Source organism: Drosophila nasuta, chromosome 2R (genome assembly GCF_023558535.2).
Source record: "Drosophila nasuta strain 15112-1781.00 chromosome 2R, ASM2355853v1, whole genome shotgun sequence".
Taxonomy (NCBI): Eukaryota; Metazoa; Arthropoda; class Insecta; order Diptera; family Drosophilidae; genus Drosophila; species Drosophila nasuta.
Window position 1 is genome coordinate 28955468 of NC_083456.1, and position 14644 is coordinate 28970111.

A 14644-nucleotide genomic window follows, 5' to 3' on the forward strand; every position below is an offset into this window, starting at 1 on the left:
AGAACGAGAGTTGTGGCTGCCTCTGGTGGCAATGACCTATGCGAGGCATTAAAAAATCAACAAAGCTAGCTTGCTTTCTGGCCATAAATAGCCATCAAACATTTTGGCAGTTAACAATAACAACAACAGCAACAACAGCAACAACAGCAACAACAACAACAGCGGCAGCAATTAGAGAAATGTGCTTTGTTGCTGGTTCAATAAACTTGCCTAAACTTGTGTGTGGTATTATGAAATTTTATAATTAAAATACGACTATCACTAAATGTGTGTGTGAGTGTGTGTGTATAGTATATAATATATGGGCCTAGTACCAGAAATAGTTTTGAATAAAAACCGCGCGGAAAATTGTACAATTAATTGTGAATAAAAAGCGAAAAAAAAACCACAGGAAATGTTAGAAAGCACAACGCAATAAAAGCAGCAAAACCAACAACAACAAAAACGCAGAATGCGCAGAAAAGGGGCAACAATAAAATACGTACAGAGGAGATAGATAAATAGTATTCGTCGAGATTTTGTGCAAATATCTCTTTGGATTTCACTGAGGCATTGACGACGTTCAACGCTGCGGCGCCAGAACCAAGAAGAACCAACCACACACACACACACACACACACGCACACACACAACCAACCAGCCACAGTCACATGCAACAATCGCAAGCTGCGCCGCTTTTCACGCTAATATTAGCAGCAAACAACAGTGATAACTGCTAAGAAAAGCAAACAATAGAGCTAAAAACGAATAACAGATGCCCTACTTTAGCATAGAAATATCAACAATTACTTCATTGTAATTAAACAAGTTAATATTTGTTGATTACCATTGAGAAATAAATACAAGATACTTTTGTATCTTTTGCTACAACATAGTTGAACAACTCAACTTTATGCAAAGTGTATTTGCGGAAAGAGAACTAAACAGCATTGCGTTGTTTTCACTTGAGGAAAGTTTTTGATTCAATTTCGCACATTTGCTTATTGAATTTGCGAGGCATAACATAAATAAATGTGCTTTCTGACTTTCTGAAACTGAATTGAAAACTAAAACCGAAGGCTGTTTGCAACATTGCAACATTGCAACGGCAGCTGCGGCAAATAGGAATCAATTAAAATGTCATTAGATCGTCGATTAAAAATAGTATTTTGTTGGGGCCGTTTTCGATTTCAAGCAACATTTATATAGTATTTCTCATCGGCCGTATTATTGGCCCAATAAACTTTGCACCTCTCGCTCTCGATGCCTTGGCAATTGGCCAACTGCATTTGGCACTTTGTCTAATTAAAAACTCAACTGGCAAAGTGATCGAAAAAGAGTTAGCCGCCTTTTTTTCATCCATTTTGGACACATAGATTGATAACGGCAACTGTCAACAGACCGCAGTTGCAATCACTCAACTGTAGCTCAGGTCAAATGCTACGATTGAAATCGATACGAAACAAAAAAAAACAAAGGGTGAGGCGACCTTGCCACAAAACTGTTCAGCTCTATGCACATATATCGATAACAGAATGCGAGAAATGCACTCACACATATCAATAAATCGAATTTCAGTTTGATATTTTGCTCTATGAACTCACCTTAAATTGCAAAATTGCTGGCCGACAACATTTGTGAGATAGTTAAAAAATGATAACCAATAATTGATTTCGCTTTTTTTTTGTTTTCCTTTTGCTAAAAAGATAAGAGAGTAGAAAAAATACAAATGCATTAATAACTTGTAGTCAGCATTAATTATCAACAATTTGTTAGTTATAACAACCATTAATGATACCTTACTTTATATACTACATTCTATCGCTCTCTCAAAGTTGCTATTGAATATATTTTCGATTTACGTATGCAGTTAGTCAAGGTCTCATTTAAGTGGGATATACGTCATCTGTTGCGATTTTCTCATACATATAATTAGGCAATGTGATTCACACTTGAGGCATAAACAATCTAATGATGATTCCCAACAGATTCCGGCTACCGTTCTTGGTGGGTGGCTGTCGAAATTGAAATTCAAATTGACATGGCAATTTTCTTTTTCTTTTTTTTGAGTGCTTCTGTTGTTGCTATTTATATAGGCATAATAACGTTTCCGTAATGCCGTCAAACATTATTCGCAAAATGTTCTTAGGCGGCTGTCAACACATCAGAATTGAAAGTGTTCGTTTTTTGATTGGCCTTCGGTGGGAAATTACAAAACAATGCTCTATTTTGTTGACTCCCGATCCAATCAAGAAATTGACGTTCCCCCCGAAAAGAAAACAAACACTCAAACAACAATCGTCTCAGTTGGAAGATACAAATCTATTATGCCAATAAATCATGACAACGAAATGTTTGGTCAATAAATTTAAACTTGCCACAGAGGAAAGAGAAGAATCAAGGTCTGTGCTCTGCTCTTCTCTTCTCTAAGCTCGATTCGCGTGAGTTTTGTTTCCCCTTCTGACAGTGCATTCATTCGCTATTTGAAAATATTATTCATAAGCACTTCGCACTGCACCTTTTGAGATACAACAAACACAAAACACCTTGACTTGCACAGCTAGTTGGGCCAAGCCGAGCCCAGAAGCTGTCGAAGCATAAAAACTTAATCATATTTACGACTAAAAGCCCAGGCAAGAGAATGACTGAATGAATCAGTGAGTGAGTGAGTGAGTGAGTGAGTGAGTGAATGAATGCGAGTGTCTACGCCTGGCTGATTTGCATGCCATGCTTGTTTGGCGGCAAAACGCGATACATTTTCATAACAAACTGGAAAACTTGGCTCAAATTAAAGGCCATGCTGAAAACACCGGGCGTTACAGGTAACGTGACCAAAGCAAAGCCAAGCAAAGTAGCTACTACTTTTTTATTTTTCCATCACATAATACATAATACATATTTTCGACAAGTGTTTGGGAAACTAATTTCAATTTTTGTATTTTTTGCAATGGGAAAATATGAAAAATATTTCCACACAACGAAAGACGACAACGACAACGCCAACAATGGCCAACTACAAACAGCTGGAGGTCATGGCCATTAGCACTGTCAGCTTTTGCAACCTGTGGGCTTTTAATTAATAATGCTTGACCGCCCCCACGCCCCTCTCTTTCTCCGGGGAGCGAGAGGTGTGTCCAATTGGCTGGCAGGCTGTCCGCTGTCCTCGCTGCTGCAGACTTCAAAAGCGGCTAAAAATATGACATGGAAAATGGCCATTTTGCTGATGTAAGCCATTTGATAAAGTGTTTGCTGTGTGAAAGTGTTTGCTGCCGCTGATCATTGACGACGACGACGACGACGAGCCAAGCAGTCAATTGACGCCTTCACTTGTCCAATGTTATGGCGATAAAAATGCGATTAATAATTAATGAAAAGGCACTCACACACACACATACAGGCACAGACACAGAGTCACGTGAAAGGCATTGGGAAAAGAAATCGAATTTAGGCAGCAAAAAAAGGCCTTCGAAAACCGAACTCGATGTAATGAGCAGCAAACTGCCAACGATAAACAATTTTTTGCGGTTTCTTTTCATAGCAAAAGTGTAAAAAAAAGTAGAAATAGAAATAGAAGTAGAGAAAATGTAAAGAAAAGAAAGGAAACTTTAGACAAGTCATCGATGACGCGCCAGTAAGTTGGCCTTCGTGCTTATCCAATTTGTTTGGCTTTTTTATTGTTAATAGAGAACTTTGATATTTAATTACACAAACATGCTCACACTTTAGAGCTCTCTTTTCAGTTCTCCAACCGATCAAATTTCGTCAGCAGCAGCAAACAAACGCTTTATTTTATATGAAGCCACTCAATTGTCAAGTGCTTCCTTTATCAAGAAATTCATTGCAGGACATTTTAAAGTTTAACAGTGTTTGTTAGACATCCCAATGCTAAACACCCCAGTGGGAAGTTCATAGAAATTGATGCCAGGACATTCTTTAAATTTATTTAAACTAAATATTTAAGATAACTTTTCTTTGTTTATCTCAATGCTAAACACGTCAATGGTAATTATAAGTTCGATAAATGTGGTTGAATTAAATTTTGAGAAGAACTTTATTTGCATAATGCTAAACACCCCAATGTCAAACATTCCAGTGCTAAATTTAGATCGAAATTTAGTTCTTCATCCAGAAATTTATTGTAGGACATTCTTTAAATTTATTTGAACTCAATATTTATGATAACTTGATTTGCATATCCCAGTGGTAAACACCCCACTGCTAATTATAAGTCGAGATTTAGCTCTTTACAAACAAATTCTTTGAAGGACATTCTTTTAATTTATTTCAACCGAATATGAAAGATAACTTTGTTTGCATATCCCAATGTCAAACACCCTAATGGTAAAAATAGATCGAAATTTAGCTCTTTTCCCAGAAATTGAGTGAAGAACATTCTTAAAATGTACTTCAATTAAATATGTAAGTTAACTTTATTTGCACATCCCAATGCCAAACACCCCAGTGGGAAATTTAGATCGAAACTGAACTTTATACCCATAAAATTATTGCAGGACATTTTGAAAATGCAGTTGAACTAAATTTTTAAAAGAAGTTTATTTGCATATCCTAATGCTAAACACCCCAGTGGTAATTATGGATCGAAACTTAGCTCTTTAACCAGAAAATTATTGCAGGACATTCTGAAAATGCAGTTGAACTAAATCTTGAAAAGAACTTTAATTCCATAATGCTAAACACCCCAATGCTAAACAGCCCAGTGGTAATTATAGATTGAAACTAGCTAGACTGCTGTGCGTATTTATGACCTAGTCTCTGGTAGTTTTCGGCCTAATCAACAAACGTGTTTAGCAACTCGTGTGCTGACCAATTAGCCAAGAGACCATTAATAGCTTTTTATGAAAAGGAAACCAGCATACAACAAAATCGTTAATTACAATTATGCCAAAATTTAATAAGCTTTCAATTATCTTATCAACGGCAAAACAAAAAAAAAAAAAACGAAATTCTGTTAAAGATGAAGCAAATTAAATGGGAAAACGCTTGACGCGTTGGGTGTTGAGCTGTTTGTGTCCTCGCCTTTTGCCTTGAGTGTGGCAAGTGGCAAGTAGCAAGTGTGGCAAGTGCTAGGAAAGCTACTTTTGCCACGTTGTCTGTTGTTGTCTGTCAGCAGCCACAACAACAGCAACAGCAACTACAACTGCAACAACAACATCGCCAACTAATGCTGCAGAGTTCAAGCAACGACCGCGGCGACGTTTAAATGCAAATAAAACGAAGCGTGAGATACGATGTGCGACTCTGAAGTACACTTTTTTCTTTCACTTCGTTTTTTTTTACCATAGCTACGTTTTTTACTTAGTTATTGTTATCAGACGTGACGATGAGTTGTGTTGTCCTGAACTGTGCAGCAGCATGCATAATGCAGTTGCTTGTCTTGCTTCTCATATATGTACTTTTTATATATAGATATGTATATATGTTAGTTGCCACTCTCTTCTTCTGCTTGCTGCTGCAAGTTCATCAACCGAAGAAAAACGCCTCGGGCAATTAACTACAAGTTCATATACTAGACTCTTTTTTATTTGTTGATAATCTATCTGCGTCTTCAGATCTCAAGTGCCACATATTGAACTCTCTTCGCCAAGTCTCAAGTGCTTTAAACGCATCCTTGACTGCTGCATTGAAAAACTATCGAGATACAAAAGTATCTCCGCATCTGAGTTGACCTCATGATGGAATGCTTCCTCACTACAAAATTGCTCCAGTTTTTCTTTCATTATCTTTGCCAAAAAAATGGAAGACAATTCTCTTCACACTTCCGACAGCTCTGCATAAATCATAGAATGGTTTGACTGCAGTTTAGTCATTGGACTCAGGGTTTTCCTTCAGTTATTATCGCTCAAGTTTTTTTTCCTTGAGTTACATACGATTATACACATATTTCTATTTCGTTTTTTGTTCTGTTATTTTTTTTCTTTTTTTTGCCCTGGATTCTCGCAGTCGACGCACTCTTTCAGCGGCTCTTCTGCTGCTGTTTTTTTACGCTAATGGCACAGCCCGTGAATGACATTTATGTTTATGGTCTAGTTTCTTTCTTGTACACCTCGCCTCAGTGGGAGCAGAGAAGCAAACATTCATGTGTCCAATAAGGCAACGCTTACAATGTTCTCTCTATGCTACAGATGTTCAGATACGATGTGAAAATGCCATTTCACATTTATTTCTATGCACTTTATGAAGGCTAAAAGTGCGTTCAACTAAAATGCAAACGCAATTGTGATGGATAACTGTCAAAAAGATAACATGCAAGAAGTGGAAATGTGCCAATCAGAAAAGTTTGCTTTAGTCATTGAAAACCTTCCTAGTTTTTCATTTAACATTAATGTTGACCCGAGAAGTTTTTTACCTAAAATGCAACTAAATTTTTGAATTTGAAAATACTTGAAAAGATAAAAAAAAATATATGTATATATACAACACCTTGAACTTCTCTTTGTAGTATGATTTCCCCATAGTAAACTTTGATCAGTTAATATTATGAAAGCTCCCCTAAGTGCTCTTATATATGATATAGCTACTAAATTACTAATCTCCATTAATTCTCTCGATTAAAAAATAAAACTAAACTATAAAAGAACATTAATAAGAATAAATTTCAAGCCACAACAAAAAGCGAAAAAAAAATAATAGTGTGTAAAGGTATTAATTTAATACGTGGGTATAATTTGTTGATAACTCACCTTTAAATAAAACTTGAATTTTACAACTGTTGAACTATTGAAATTGCTGTTTTTTTGTTGTTGTTGGGGGAAGACAGTGAGAGAGAGAAAGACAGAGAATGATACGCGTTAAGCAACAGCAACAAATTAACAATAATAATAACAACCGCAGAAACAACAACAAAGACGACGACGACGTCGGATAAATAAATACGAAAGAAATGTTTGCGCAGAAAAGAAGAAAAAAAAAAGTGGAAACCGGTTGCAGTTTTTGTTTACAACGAACGAGGAGCAAATAGTTATTATAGAAGGGGGAGCAAGATGCAGGGGGGAAGTTTGGCGAATGGAAATCAATAAAACAAACATAAAGAGCAGACACAGCGTTGTGAATAAACGGAGAGCAGACAGAAGTGACAGGCAACAGACAACGAATCCGACACACACACACACACACGTTTATACTCACACACTTGCATACATCACACACATACACATGGAAATGGAAAGCAGGCGCTTTAGTTTTGGGGCGGCGGCGTTTTTGGTATTTTTGTTGCTTGCTGCGCACAGCCGGCTGTGAAGAAGACGGGGCGAAAATGGGCGGCGAAAATGGGGGGCGAGAAAGGGGGCGAAACGACTACAACGTCGACGTCGTTTTTCGGTTAATTTAACAAATAGGCGAATAGGTTGTGCGTGTGTGTGCGAATGCGTGCAAATCTGTGTGTGTGTGTGAGCAGGATGCGCGTGCAAAAAAAAGCAGCAGACGCCGACAGCTGAGCGGCAGCGCTCAAAATGAATCATCTGCTTTGCGCCTTTTGACGAAAGATATGAAAAGATAAAACAAAAAAAAAAATGAAACTGCACACGCACACAAAGGAACACACACCCACACACACACACGCAGTGAGCAGAGAACGAAAGAGAGAGCAGCGATTGTATTATTTTGAATTCCAGACACGCGGATATGTATAGTAAAATATTTATAATTCTTTATGCAGCCGCCGCATTCAGCGAGGAGAGCTTCTTATTTCACGGCGGCGACAAATTCTCCTCTGTCTGCTTTGCGGGCGGCAGCAGCATAGCAAACAGCACGCGTTGGTCTTTTTTCGATTCGTTTTCTTTTTTCATTTGCTGGGTTCTTTTCTTGGTTTGTTGGTTGGTTGGGTTTTGGTTGGTTGTTGGTCAACGGCGGCAGTCGCGACGCAGCAGCAGCAGCGTATTTCGTTTCACACATACACTAATACACATACACATAAATACACATATGTATATTGGGCAGAGACAGCAGCAACAGCAGCGCGCTGCTTTTAGCTTTCAGCATTCAAATTTTTTGTAATTATATAACTGTGCATGTGCATTTTGATTTAGATCCCGTTACATATAAGAGCGCACTTCAGCTTTGCTTCACTTACACTTGTTTTGGTTCTAAAAACACACTGTCGTTTTTCAAATCGTCGCGTCTACCGTGCTCAATGGTTTTTTTTCGACTGCACTAGTGCTGGCGGCAGTGTGACCACGAAACGCGAACTCGAAAATGCACAAAGCACGTTAGAAAAAATACCAAGCATATAAACTTGCAAATTTTATATGCAAACAAGCTAGCTGCAATCATAAATGAAAAATAAAATGCTAAACTTAACTGCTGCTTTAAATAACACGAAACATTACTCTAATCTAATGCCAAAATTCTGCTTAAAATTTAAAGTGCTACTCAAATTGTAGCGCTGTTAGGCTGTAATTGGAGAAGTCATGTTAAATAACATTATGTTAAAACATATGGGATTGTTGTTAAGCCAAAACGAACTAGTTCCACACACTCCAGCTAGCTAAAAACTCAATTTATTTGCCAGCGCGGAACCAGCGTGTATTGTTTTTTTGCAAAAAGATAATTGAATTTTACTTTAAAAAATGGTAAATAGTACTTCATAAAACTATAGTGCTTAGTGTAAATTGTTTATACTTTTGCAGTTCTCATTGCTGCACAAAGAGGAAAACGCACACGACAACGCACTGTGGGCATGCGCCTGGGGACGCGACCCGGAGCCGGCAACAAATGCCGACGATGAAAACATTGATGAACCGGCTGAGGAAAATCCCTTTGATTTCGACAAAAAGGAGCCAAAACCCACGGATTTCATTGTCAGTGGCGGACTAGATGATCTGGTTAAGGTGTGGGACTTACGTGAGGATAACACACTCAAACTGCGTCATCAATTGAAGGGCCATGCTCTTGGCGTTGTCTCCGTGGCCGTCAGCTCCGATGGGCAAAGTAAGTTTGCCCAAGATAAAAAGCAACCTTAACTATAATTTATTCTCCCGCAGCAATTGCCAGCAGCTCGCTGGACTCGAGCATGTTTCTGTGGGATGCCAAAACGGGCGAAAAGAAACACAAGTTGACTTTTGGTCCTGTGGATTTGTGGACTGTGGGCTTCTCGCCCTGCAACAAGTATGTGATCTCAGGCCTCAACGATGGCAAGATCTCCATGTACAGCGTGGAAACGGGCAAAGCAGAGCAGGTGCTGGACGCCCAGAATGGCAAATATACGTTGAGTATAGCATATGTGAGTAAAGCAAAGCAGAAGATTGCCTAGAAACGTTTTAAATTCTTTTTGAAATCCTTTACAGAGTCCTGATGGCAAGTATATTGCGAATGGCGCTATCGATGGCATCATTACCATCTTTGATGTGGTTGCTGGCAAAGTAGCACAAACTCTTGAAGGTCATGCGATGCCTGTTAGAAGCCTCTGCTTTTCGCCAAACTCTCAAATGTTGCTCACGGGTTCGGACGACGGGCACATGAAGCTCTACGACGTGTAAGCTTAGCTTTAGGGCAACTTCGTTATCTTCTTGTATTAATTTCTTCCCTTTTAACAGCGCACATTCCGACGTGGTGGGCACTCTGTCTGGCCATGCCTCTTGGGTGCTTTGTGTGTCTTTTTCCGAGGATGGCAAACACTTTGCCAGCTCCTCCAGCGATCGCAGCGTCAAAGTTTGGGATACAGCGGAACGAAAATGCTTGAATACCTTCAATGAACACACGGATCAAGTGTGGGGCGTTAAATATAGTCCAGGCAATGATAAAGTGATTTCTGTCTCGGAAGACAAGTCGCTGAATATTTACTATTGCCCACCCAATGCCATTGTGTGATCCTTTGCAAGTTGTACAATAAATCATAGGTTTAACATTAATAACAATTATATCTTTTTGCTATCCTAATTATGGTTTGTTACTCTCAGTATCCTCTGAACTCGACTTCCTCTCCAACAGTTCCTGCTTAGCACGCGTTAGCAACGTATCCTTGTACTTCTGGTCCGGTATATAGACGCTGAAGGTCTTAAAATAGTACAATATATTCTCTGTAAGCAAAAATATATTGTATTTTTAACTGTCATCATTATATTTAAGTATTATTACCAAGATGCTCCTGCTTTAATTTGTAATCGTTTGCAATTTTACTGGCCGTATATGTTTCAGGATCCAGCTGATGATCGTTAATGAACTGCAGCGCCTGTCGCAGTGTGCAACGTCCGTGTGCCACACGCTCCGGCTCCAAATAACCGTATTCAAAGTCATCTGGCGTTGTGCGCTCCAAAGGCAGCGGTCGTTCCTGCTTCTCTTCGCTGGCTGCTGTTGCCGCTTGTCGTTTGATAACACGCTCGATCTGTTGATTAATAAAATAACATTAATATCCTTATTGGTATTGGGTAGTGTTTAACCCACAAATTGATCCTCTGATGTTACATAAACATCTTTTAGTCGTGTGTTCAAGCCATCGTCCTTTATGTTTAGCTTGTCCACAAACTTGGGATCCACTGCGATAGTCAAAAATTGTTAACTTAGTAAATAATTATTTGAAAAACAGAAATAATCTCACATTCGAGAGTGCGCTCCATGTCCCGCAGATTGGATTCGTATTTGGGCGCCGGCATTGGTTTTTCCCGTTCCAGCACACGATGCGCACGATTCTCCACATTGAAGCGATTGGCTTTCCGTGCCACCATCGACATAACTTTGCCCATGACCAATTTCTTTATTTTTAATTAATAATTTCTACAATAAAAGTGTGTTTATCTCTTGGGTGTTAAAATTGAAGCAGCTGAGAAGCGACTGCAATTTGTAAACATAACCAACAAAGCAGTGCTGCAAAGGGGCAACAGAGACTGTGTTGGAAAGCGTGCATAAGAATGTGAGCGCTGTAAGCTTTACAGTCCACAGTGTAAACAAAAACAAAGCATCGCAGCTGTTAACCAAAATAATAAGAAACTGGTTATTTATTTAAATACTTTCAATTAAAAAATTGAAAAACGCAGCTATTAGCTTTGGCGTTAATGAAATTATCTTGGTAGTTTTATTTATTAACAAAAAGGTTTATTTTAAACAAAAATAAAAGAACTTTTCGTTTTCCCAATTAAAATTGCAACAGCTGTGGAACGATTGCAATTTGTAAACATAACCGTAAAACCGTGTTGCAAAATGACAGATTCAGCATTAGTGTTGACAGGTGCGCCTTTAAATGCGAGTGCTGTAAATATAAACAAACCGTTGCAGATGTTAGCCAATAATTAGTCGAAGAATTACAAAGTATTAACTAAAAATGATACCACTGCGCTTTAGCCTACGGCTGTGCGGCGTCAGAAACCTGCCAAGTATGACCGCAGCATGCTATCAAAGCACCAAGGCGCAGCGTGCCGAGCAAGCGGAACGCATGAGTCGCTATAGCACCGAATTCCCAGAGAAGCTGCTGGCCAAGAAGCAAAAGAGCGCCGCACAAATGTATGTAGCGGATGCACAAGCAGCCCAGCAAATCAATAGTTATCTGGAGCCACATCTAGCTGAGTCAACATGCGATACTGTGGTAGAACTCAATCCTGGGCCGTGTCACTTGACCCGCCATTTGCTGGATCGTGAGACGCAGTTTCGCAAGATTGTTTTGCTGGAATCCACAGAGCACTTTATGCCACGGCTGCAGGAGCTGCATGCTCTGTATCCGGATCGTGTCAAAGTGCGCCAAGGCGACTTTGTCAGCCTCTGGAAGTTGGCTTTTATGGACAAAATGGACAGTGGCATGAGAGTGGCGGATTTGCTGTACGAGATGCCACAGAAAGGATTCACTGAAGGTACTGGGTTCGGAAGGAAAGGGTTCGATATTATAGATTGATATTACAAATATTCATGTAAACTGTTTACTAATTGATTTCCTCCTTTCCTTTTGCAGATATTAATGCCCTGGTTTTAGGTGCCGTTGGTTCCTATCCGTTCTTCATGCATCTGATCAACTCATTGATCTTCCAGACGAGTCTGTATAACTTGGGACGCTGTGAAATGATTCTCGCCGTGCCGCCACCAATTTATATAGTGCGTATTACTGATCAACACTATATGCCTTATCTCAATCTTGCTCTTTCTCTCTCTCTCTCGTTTACAGCACTTGACATGCTCCAATGACATAGGTTATCTGATCTATCGCTCCACCTCGGTGCTGTTTCAAATACTATTCGAGCATCGTTATATTGCCAAAGTGCCTCGTGAACATTTTCTACCCCAGCAAGCCAAACACACGCCGTCCAAAAGCAGCAAATTGCGCAAGGTCAAGTCCATCAATCCGGAGTATTTGTATCTGGTGAAGTTTCAACCTCGACGCAATCTGCATGAGCTTTGTGCAGTACAGGATTTGCCTGCCTTGTGGTTCTTCATCAAGCAGAACTTAGTGAGTCGTCGCAATCGGATTATACCCAATTTAGAGTGAGTCACGATAAGTTAAGCATACTTCTTGTTGCTCTAATTAAATCGAAATCCCTTTCAGAAAATGGGTGCCTGGCTGTGGTCCGCGATTAATAATCAATCAAAACACTTCGACGCCTGTGGAGCCCCTTTTTGCCGATCAGGCTGTTGAGAACTTGCCTCCTTACTCCATGCCCAGCACCACAATGAGCACCAGCGATTTCTTTCCCAACATTAACATTTACACACAGTTTGGCGATCTCTCGCCCAGCCAAATGCTCACACTCTTCACGCAGTTTCGTCAGTGGCCCGAGTACAGTGAGAGTTCATTCTTGGCCTCGCTGGAGAATACGATGCTCAAGCTGGAAGCGGTGACTGATGAACCCGGCTTGGATGATGGAGTCAATCTGCCTGAAGAGGATGATATAAGCAGTGATCAGGCCGACGAACTGCTCGAAGTTGTGGCCGAAGAAGCGACACCAAAGCCCGCCAAGAGTCGCAAAAAAAGCAAAAAGTCAACAACTGTTTAAATACGATATATAAGTAGTTTTGTTATTTGTTTTCTTTGCAATTATTAAACTTGTTTCGAAGGCGCAGCAGCTGCAGCATTACAAACTCCTTGGGAGTAAAGGCGACTGCCTGGCAAACATTTCTCAGCCACCTCAATGTGATAATAAGGTGGGGCTTCCGCCGCCTCCTCATCGCCAACGCCCAGACGTGTCTCCAGCTGCATCGACAGCTGCACACAGTCCACCATCAAGGTCTTGGGGTTGACGCCCAGCACAAAGGTGTACTCCTTGAATGGACAGGGATTGCTGCTGTGATTGCTGTTGCCAAATTCATAGCATTTATCGCGTATCATGAAATGTCCATCCTGCTGGCAAGGATTGTTCACACACTCGGGTATCACCTTCTCCTTGTATAGCACCAGAATCTCACCTACTTTACAGGGGCCTTGCCTATAAGCTGGATAGCAGGCATCGGTTTCTGGATAATACAAAGCAGCTGGAAAGTACACGAATTAATTAATTGTGTTTAAAATCGTGTATGCACAATTATGTCATCATCATGATCATGATCATCGCTTTGCTTACCTGGCGCGCAATCGCATATCCAGTCGTTTTGCTGATCGCCCGGGTAGAGCAGTTGATAGCGGGAGCAGCGGGCGGGGGAGTAAAGCGGCTTACGACCCTGCTTGCGGGCAAGGTGGTCAGAATGAGAGAGAAAGTGTGTGTGTGTTGTACAGTGACGAAGCACATAGATAGTTAAACTTTGTGGGATTTTTTACTACTAATATGATTGCTATTTTTTTTTAATTAATGTCGCATAGTATGTTCAATTAGCAAATTAATTCCTTTTATATTTTTAAGATTTTAAAAGCTATACAACCAAAAAATTGCGAAAAAAAAACCGCCAATTGGTATTCACTTGTTTTTAATTTAATAATTTATTTCATACAATTGTAGTACCAATTTTGTTTTTAACTTTTTCATTATTGGTTAGCTATCTTTCCTCTTTTTTTGGATTTCTGTTTCTGTTTATATAAATTAGTTGTTAATTAAATAAATTATTAAGCAAATCAACCATAAAGACTTCCTATGTGCCAATAATTATGTTCGTCACTGTATCTTGAGTTCAATGATGTTGTTATCATCAACTCTGAGCTAGTCTCATACATGCGAGTCTATTTATTTATTTGTTGGCTCACCTCCAGATTACTTTTAGACTTATCTATGTCTTGATCCTCCACATAGGCAATTTGTGCAATCACCAAACCAAAAAAAACCCCAAACATTAAGAAACGGAACTCAAACATTTTCTTTTTTTTTTGCTTCCGATTAAATGCAAATTATATAGTGTCGTCTTTTTTGCGGTGACGCGCGCTTTAATAGCTCTGTTTTGCGCGTTGAAATCAACAACTTTGATATTTCTGTTTAATGACCAAACGTCTCAGCGAATCAATTTCAACTGAGCTCGGCTCCCCTGAGAAGCAACTCCAAGCTCAGCATCTTAGCTCTCAACCAACCAGTGCTACCATCTTAGCTTTTTTAACTGCTACATGCGGCGTTTGGAAATGAAATTAAACAACTGGCGCGAATTTTGACTAAATTAAAAATCATCTCAACAATCATGTAAATTTCATTGAATAAATGTAAAATCATAAGGTAGTTTCTGAGTTTAAAACGATTTTAATTATGTCTAGCTAGCAACTGCTGGCAGCACTGTCATAAACACATCCATATGTTAACAGAATGCTGTTAAAGAT

The 14644-nt window shown here is 39.5% G+C and overlaps 4 protein-coding genes across 4 annotated transcripts; 2 read left to right on the plus strand and 2 right to left on the minus strand.

Moving 5' to 3' along the window:
• Positions 1-8429: 8429 nt before the first annotated feature.
• Positions 8430-9851, plus strand: LOC132785977 (superkiller complex protein 8). The gene is made up of 5 exons (XM_060792338.1): positions 8430-8567; positions 8625-8925; positions 8979-9217; positions 9282-9469; positions 9531-9851. Exons 1-5 carry the CDS (start codon positions 8565-8567, stop codon positions 9802-9804), a joined length of 1005 nt encoding a protein of 334 aa, XP_060648321.1. The 5' UTR covers positions 8430-8564; the 3' UTR covers positions 9805-9851.
• Positions 9740-10782, minus strand: LOC132785979 (protein NDUFAF4 homolog). The gene is made up of 4 exons (XM_060792340.1): positions 10532-10782; positions 10378-10469; positions 10072-10318; positions 9740-10013 (listed from the first exon to the last, which is right to left on the minus strand). The coding sequence occupies exons 1-4, from the start codon at positions 10674-10676 to the stop codon at positions 9874-9876; spliced, it is 624 nt and encodes a 207-aa protein (XP_060648323.1). The 5' UTR covers positions 10677-10782; the 3' UTR covers positions 9740-9873.
• Positions 10783-11134: 352 nt separating this feature from the next.
• Positions 11135-12908, plus strand: LOC132785976 (dimethyladenosine transferase 2, mitochondrial). Its single transcript, XM_060792337.1, has 4 exons — positions 11135-11774; positions 11873-12012; positions 12083-12399; positions 12461-12908. Exons 1-4 carry the CDS (start codon positions 11252-11254, stop codon positions 12906-12908), a joined length of 1428 nt encoding a protein of 475 aa, XP_060648320.1. The 5' UTR covers positions 11135-11251.
• Positions 12909-12952: 44 nt separating this feature from the next.
• LOC132785978 (uncharacterized) lies at positions 12953-14351 on the minus strand. The gene is made up of 3 exons (XM_060792339.1): positions 14087-14351; positions 13473-13569; positions 12953-13383 (listed from the first exon to the last, which is right to left on the minus strand). The coding sequence occupies exons 1-3, from the start codon at positions 14192-14194 to the stop codon at positions 12953-12955; spliced, it is 636 nt and encodes a 211-aa protein (XP_060648322.1). The 5' UTR covers positions 14195-14351.
• Between the last annotated feature and the right edge of the window lie 293 nt (positions 14352-14644).

Excerpts from the sequence above, each read along its gene's own strand:
- LOC132785979 (XM_060792340.1), bottom strand. The coding sequence starts at position 10,676 with ATGGGCAAAGTTATGTCGATGGTGGCACGGAAAGCCAATCGCTTCAAT. Across the intron at positions 10,470-10,531 it reads CATGGAGCGCACTCTCGAAT|TGGATCCCAAGTTTGTGGAC; the intron begins GTGAGATTATTT and ends TGACTATCGCAG. Across the intron at positions 10,319-10,377 it reads TAACATCAGAGGATCAATTT|ATCGAGCGTGTTATCAAACG; the intron begins GTGGGTTAAACA and ends ATTAATCAACAG.
- LOC132785977 (XM_060792338.1), top strand. Across the intron at positions 9,218-9,281 it reads ATACGTTGAGTATAGCATAT|AGTCCTGATGGCAAGTATAT; the intron begins GTGAGTAAAGCA and ends AATCCTTTACAG. Across the intron at positions 9,470-9,530 it reads CACATGAAGCTCTACGACGT|CGCACATTCCGACGTGGTGG; the intron begins GTAAGCTTAGCT and ends CCCTTTTAACAG.
- LOC132785978 (XM_060792339.1), bottom strand. The coding sequence starts at position 14,194 with ATGTTTGAGTTCCGTTTCTTAATGTTTGGGGTTTTTTTTGGTTTGGTG. Across the intron at positions 13,570-14,086 it reads AGTCTAAAAGTAATCTGGAG|GGTCGTAAGCCGCTTTACTC; the intron begins GTGAGCCAACAA and ends GCCCGCAAGCAG. Across the intron at positions 13,384-13,472 it reads GATATGCGATTGCGCGCCAG|CTGCTTTGTATTATCCAGAA; the intron begins GTAAGCAAAGCG and ends TGTACTTTCCAG.
- LOC132785976 (XM_060792337.1), top strand. The coding sequence starts at position 11,252 with ATGATACCACTGCGCTTTAGCCTACGGCTGTGCGGCGTCAGAAACCTG. Across the intron at positions 11,775-11,872 it reads ACAGAAAGGATTCACTGAAG|ATATTAATGCCCTGGTTTTA; the intron begins GTACTGGGTTCG and ends TTCCTTTTGCAG. Across the intron at positions 12,013-12,082 it reads TGCCGCCACCAATTTATATA|CACTTGACATGCTCCAATGA; the intron begins GTGCGTATTACT and ends TCTCGTTTACAG.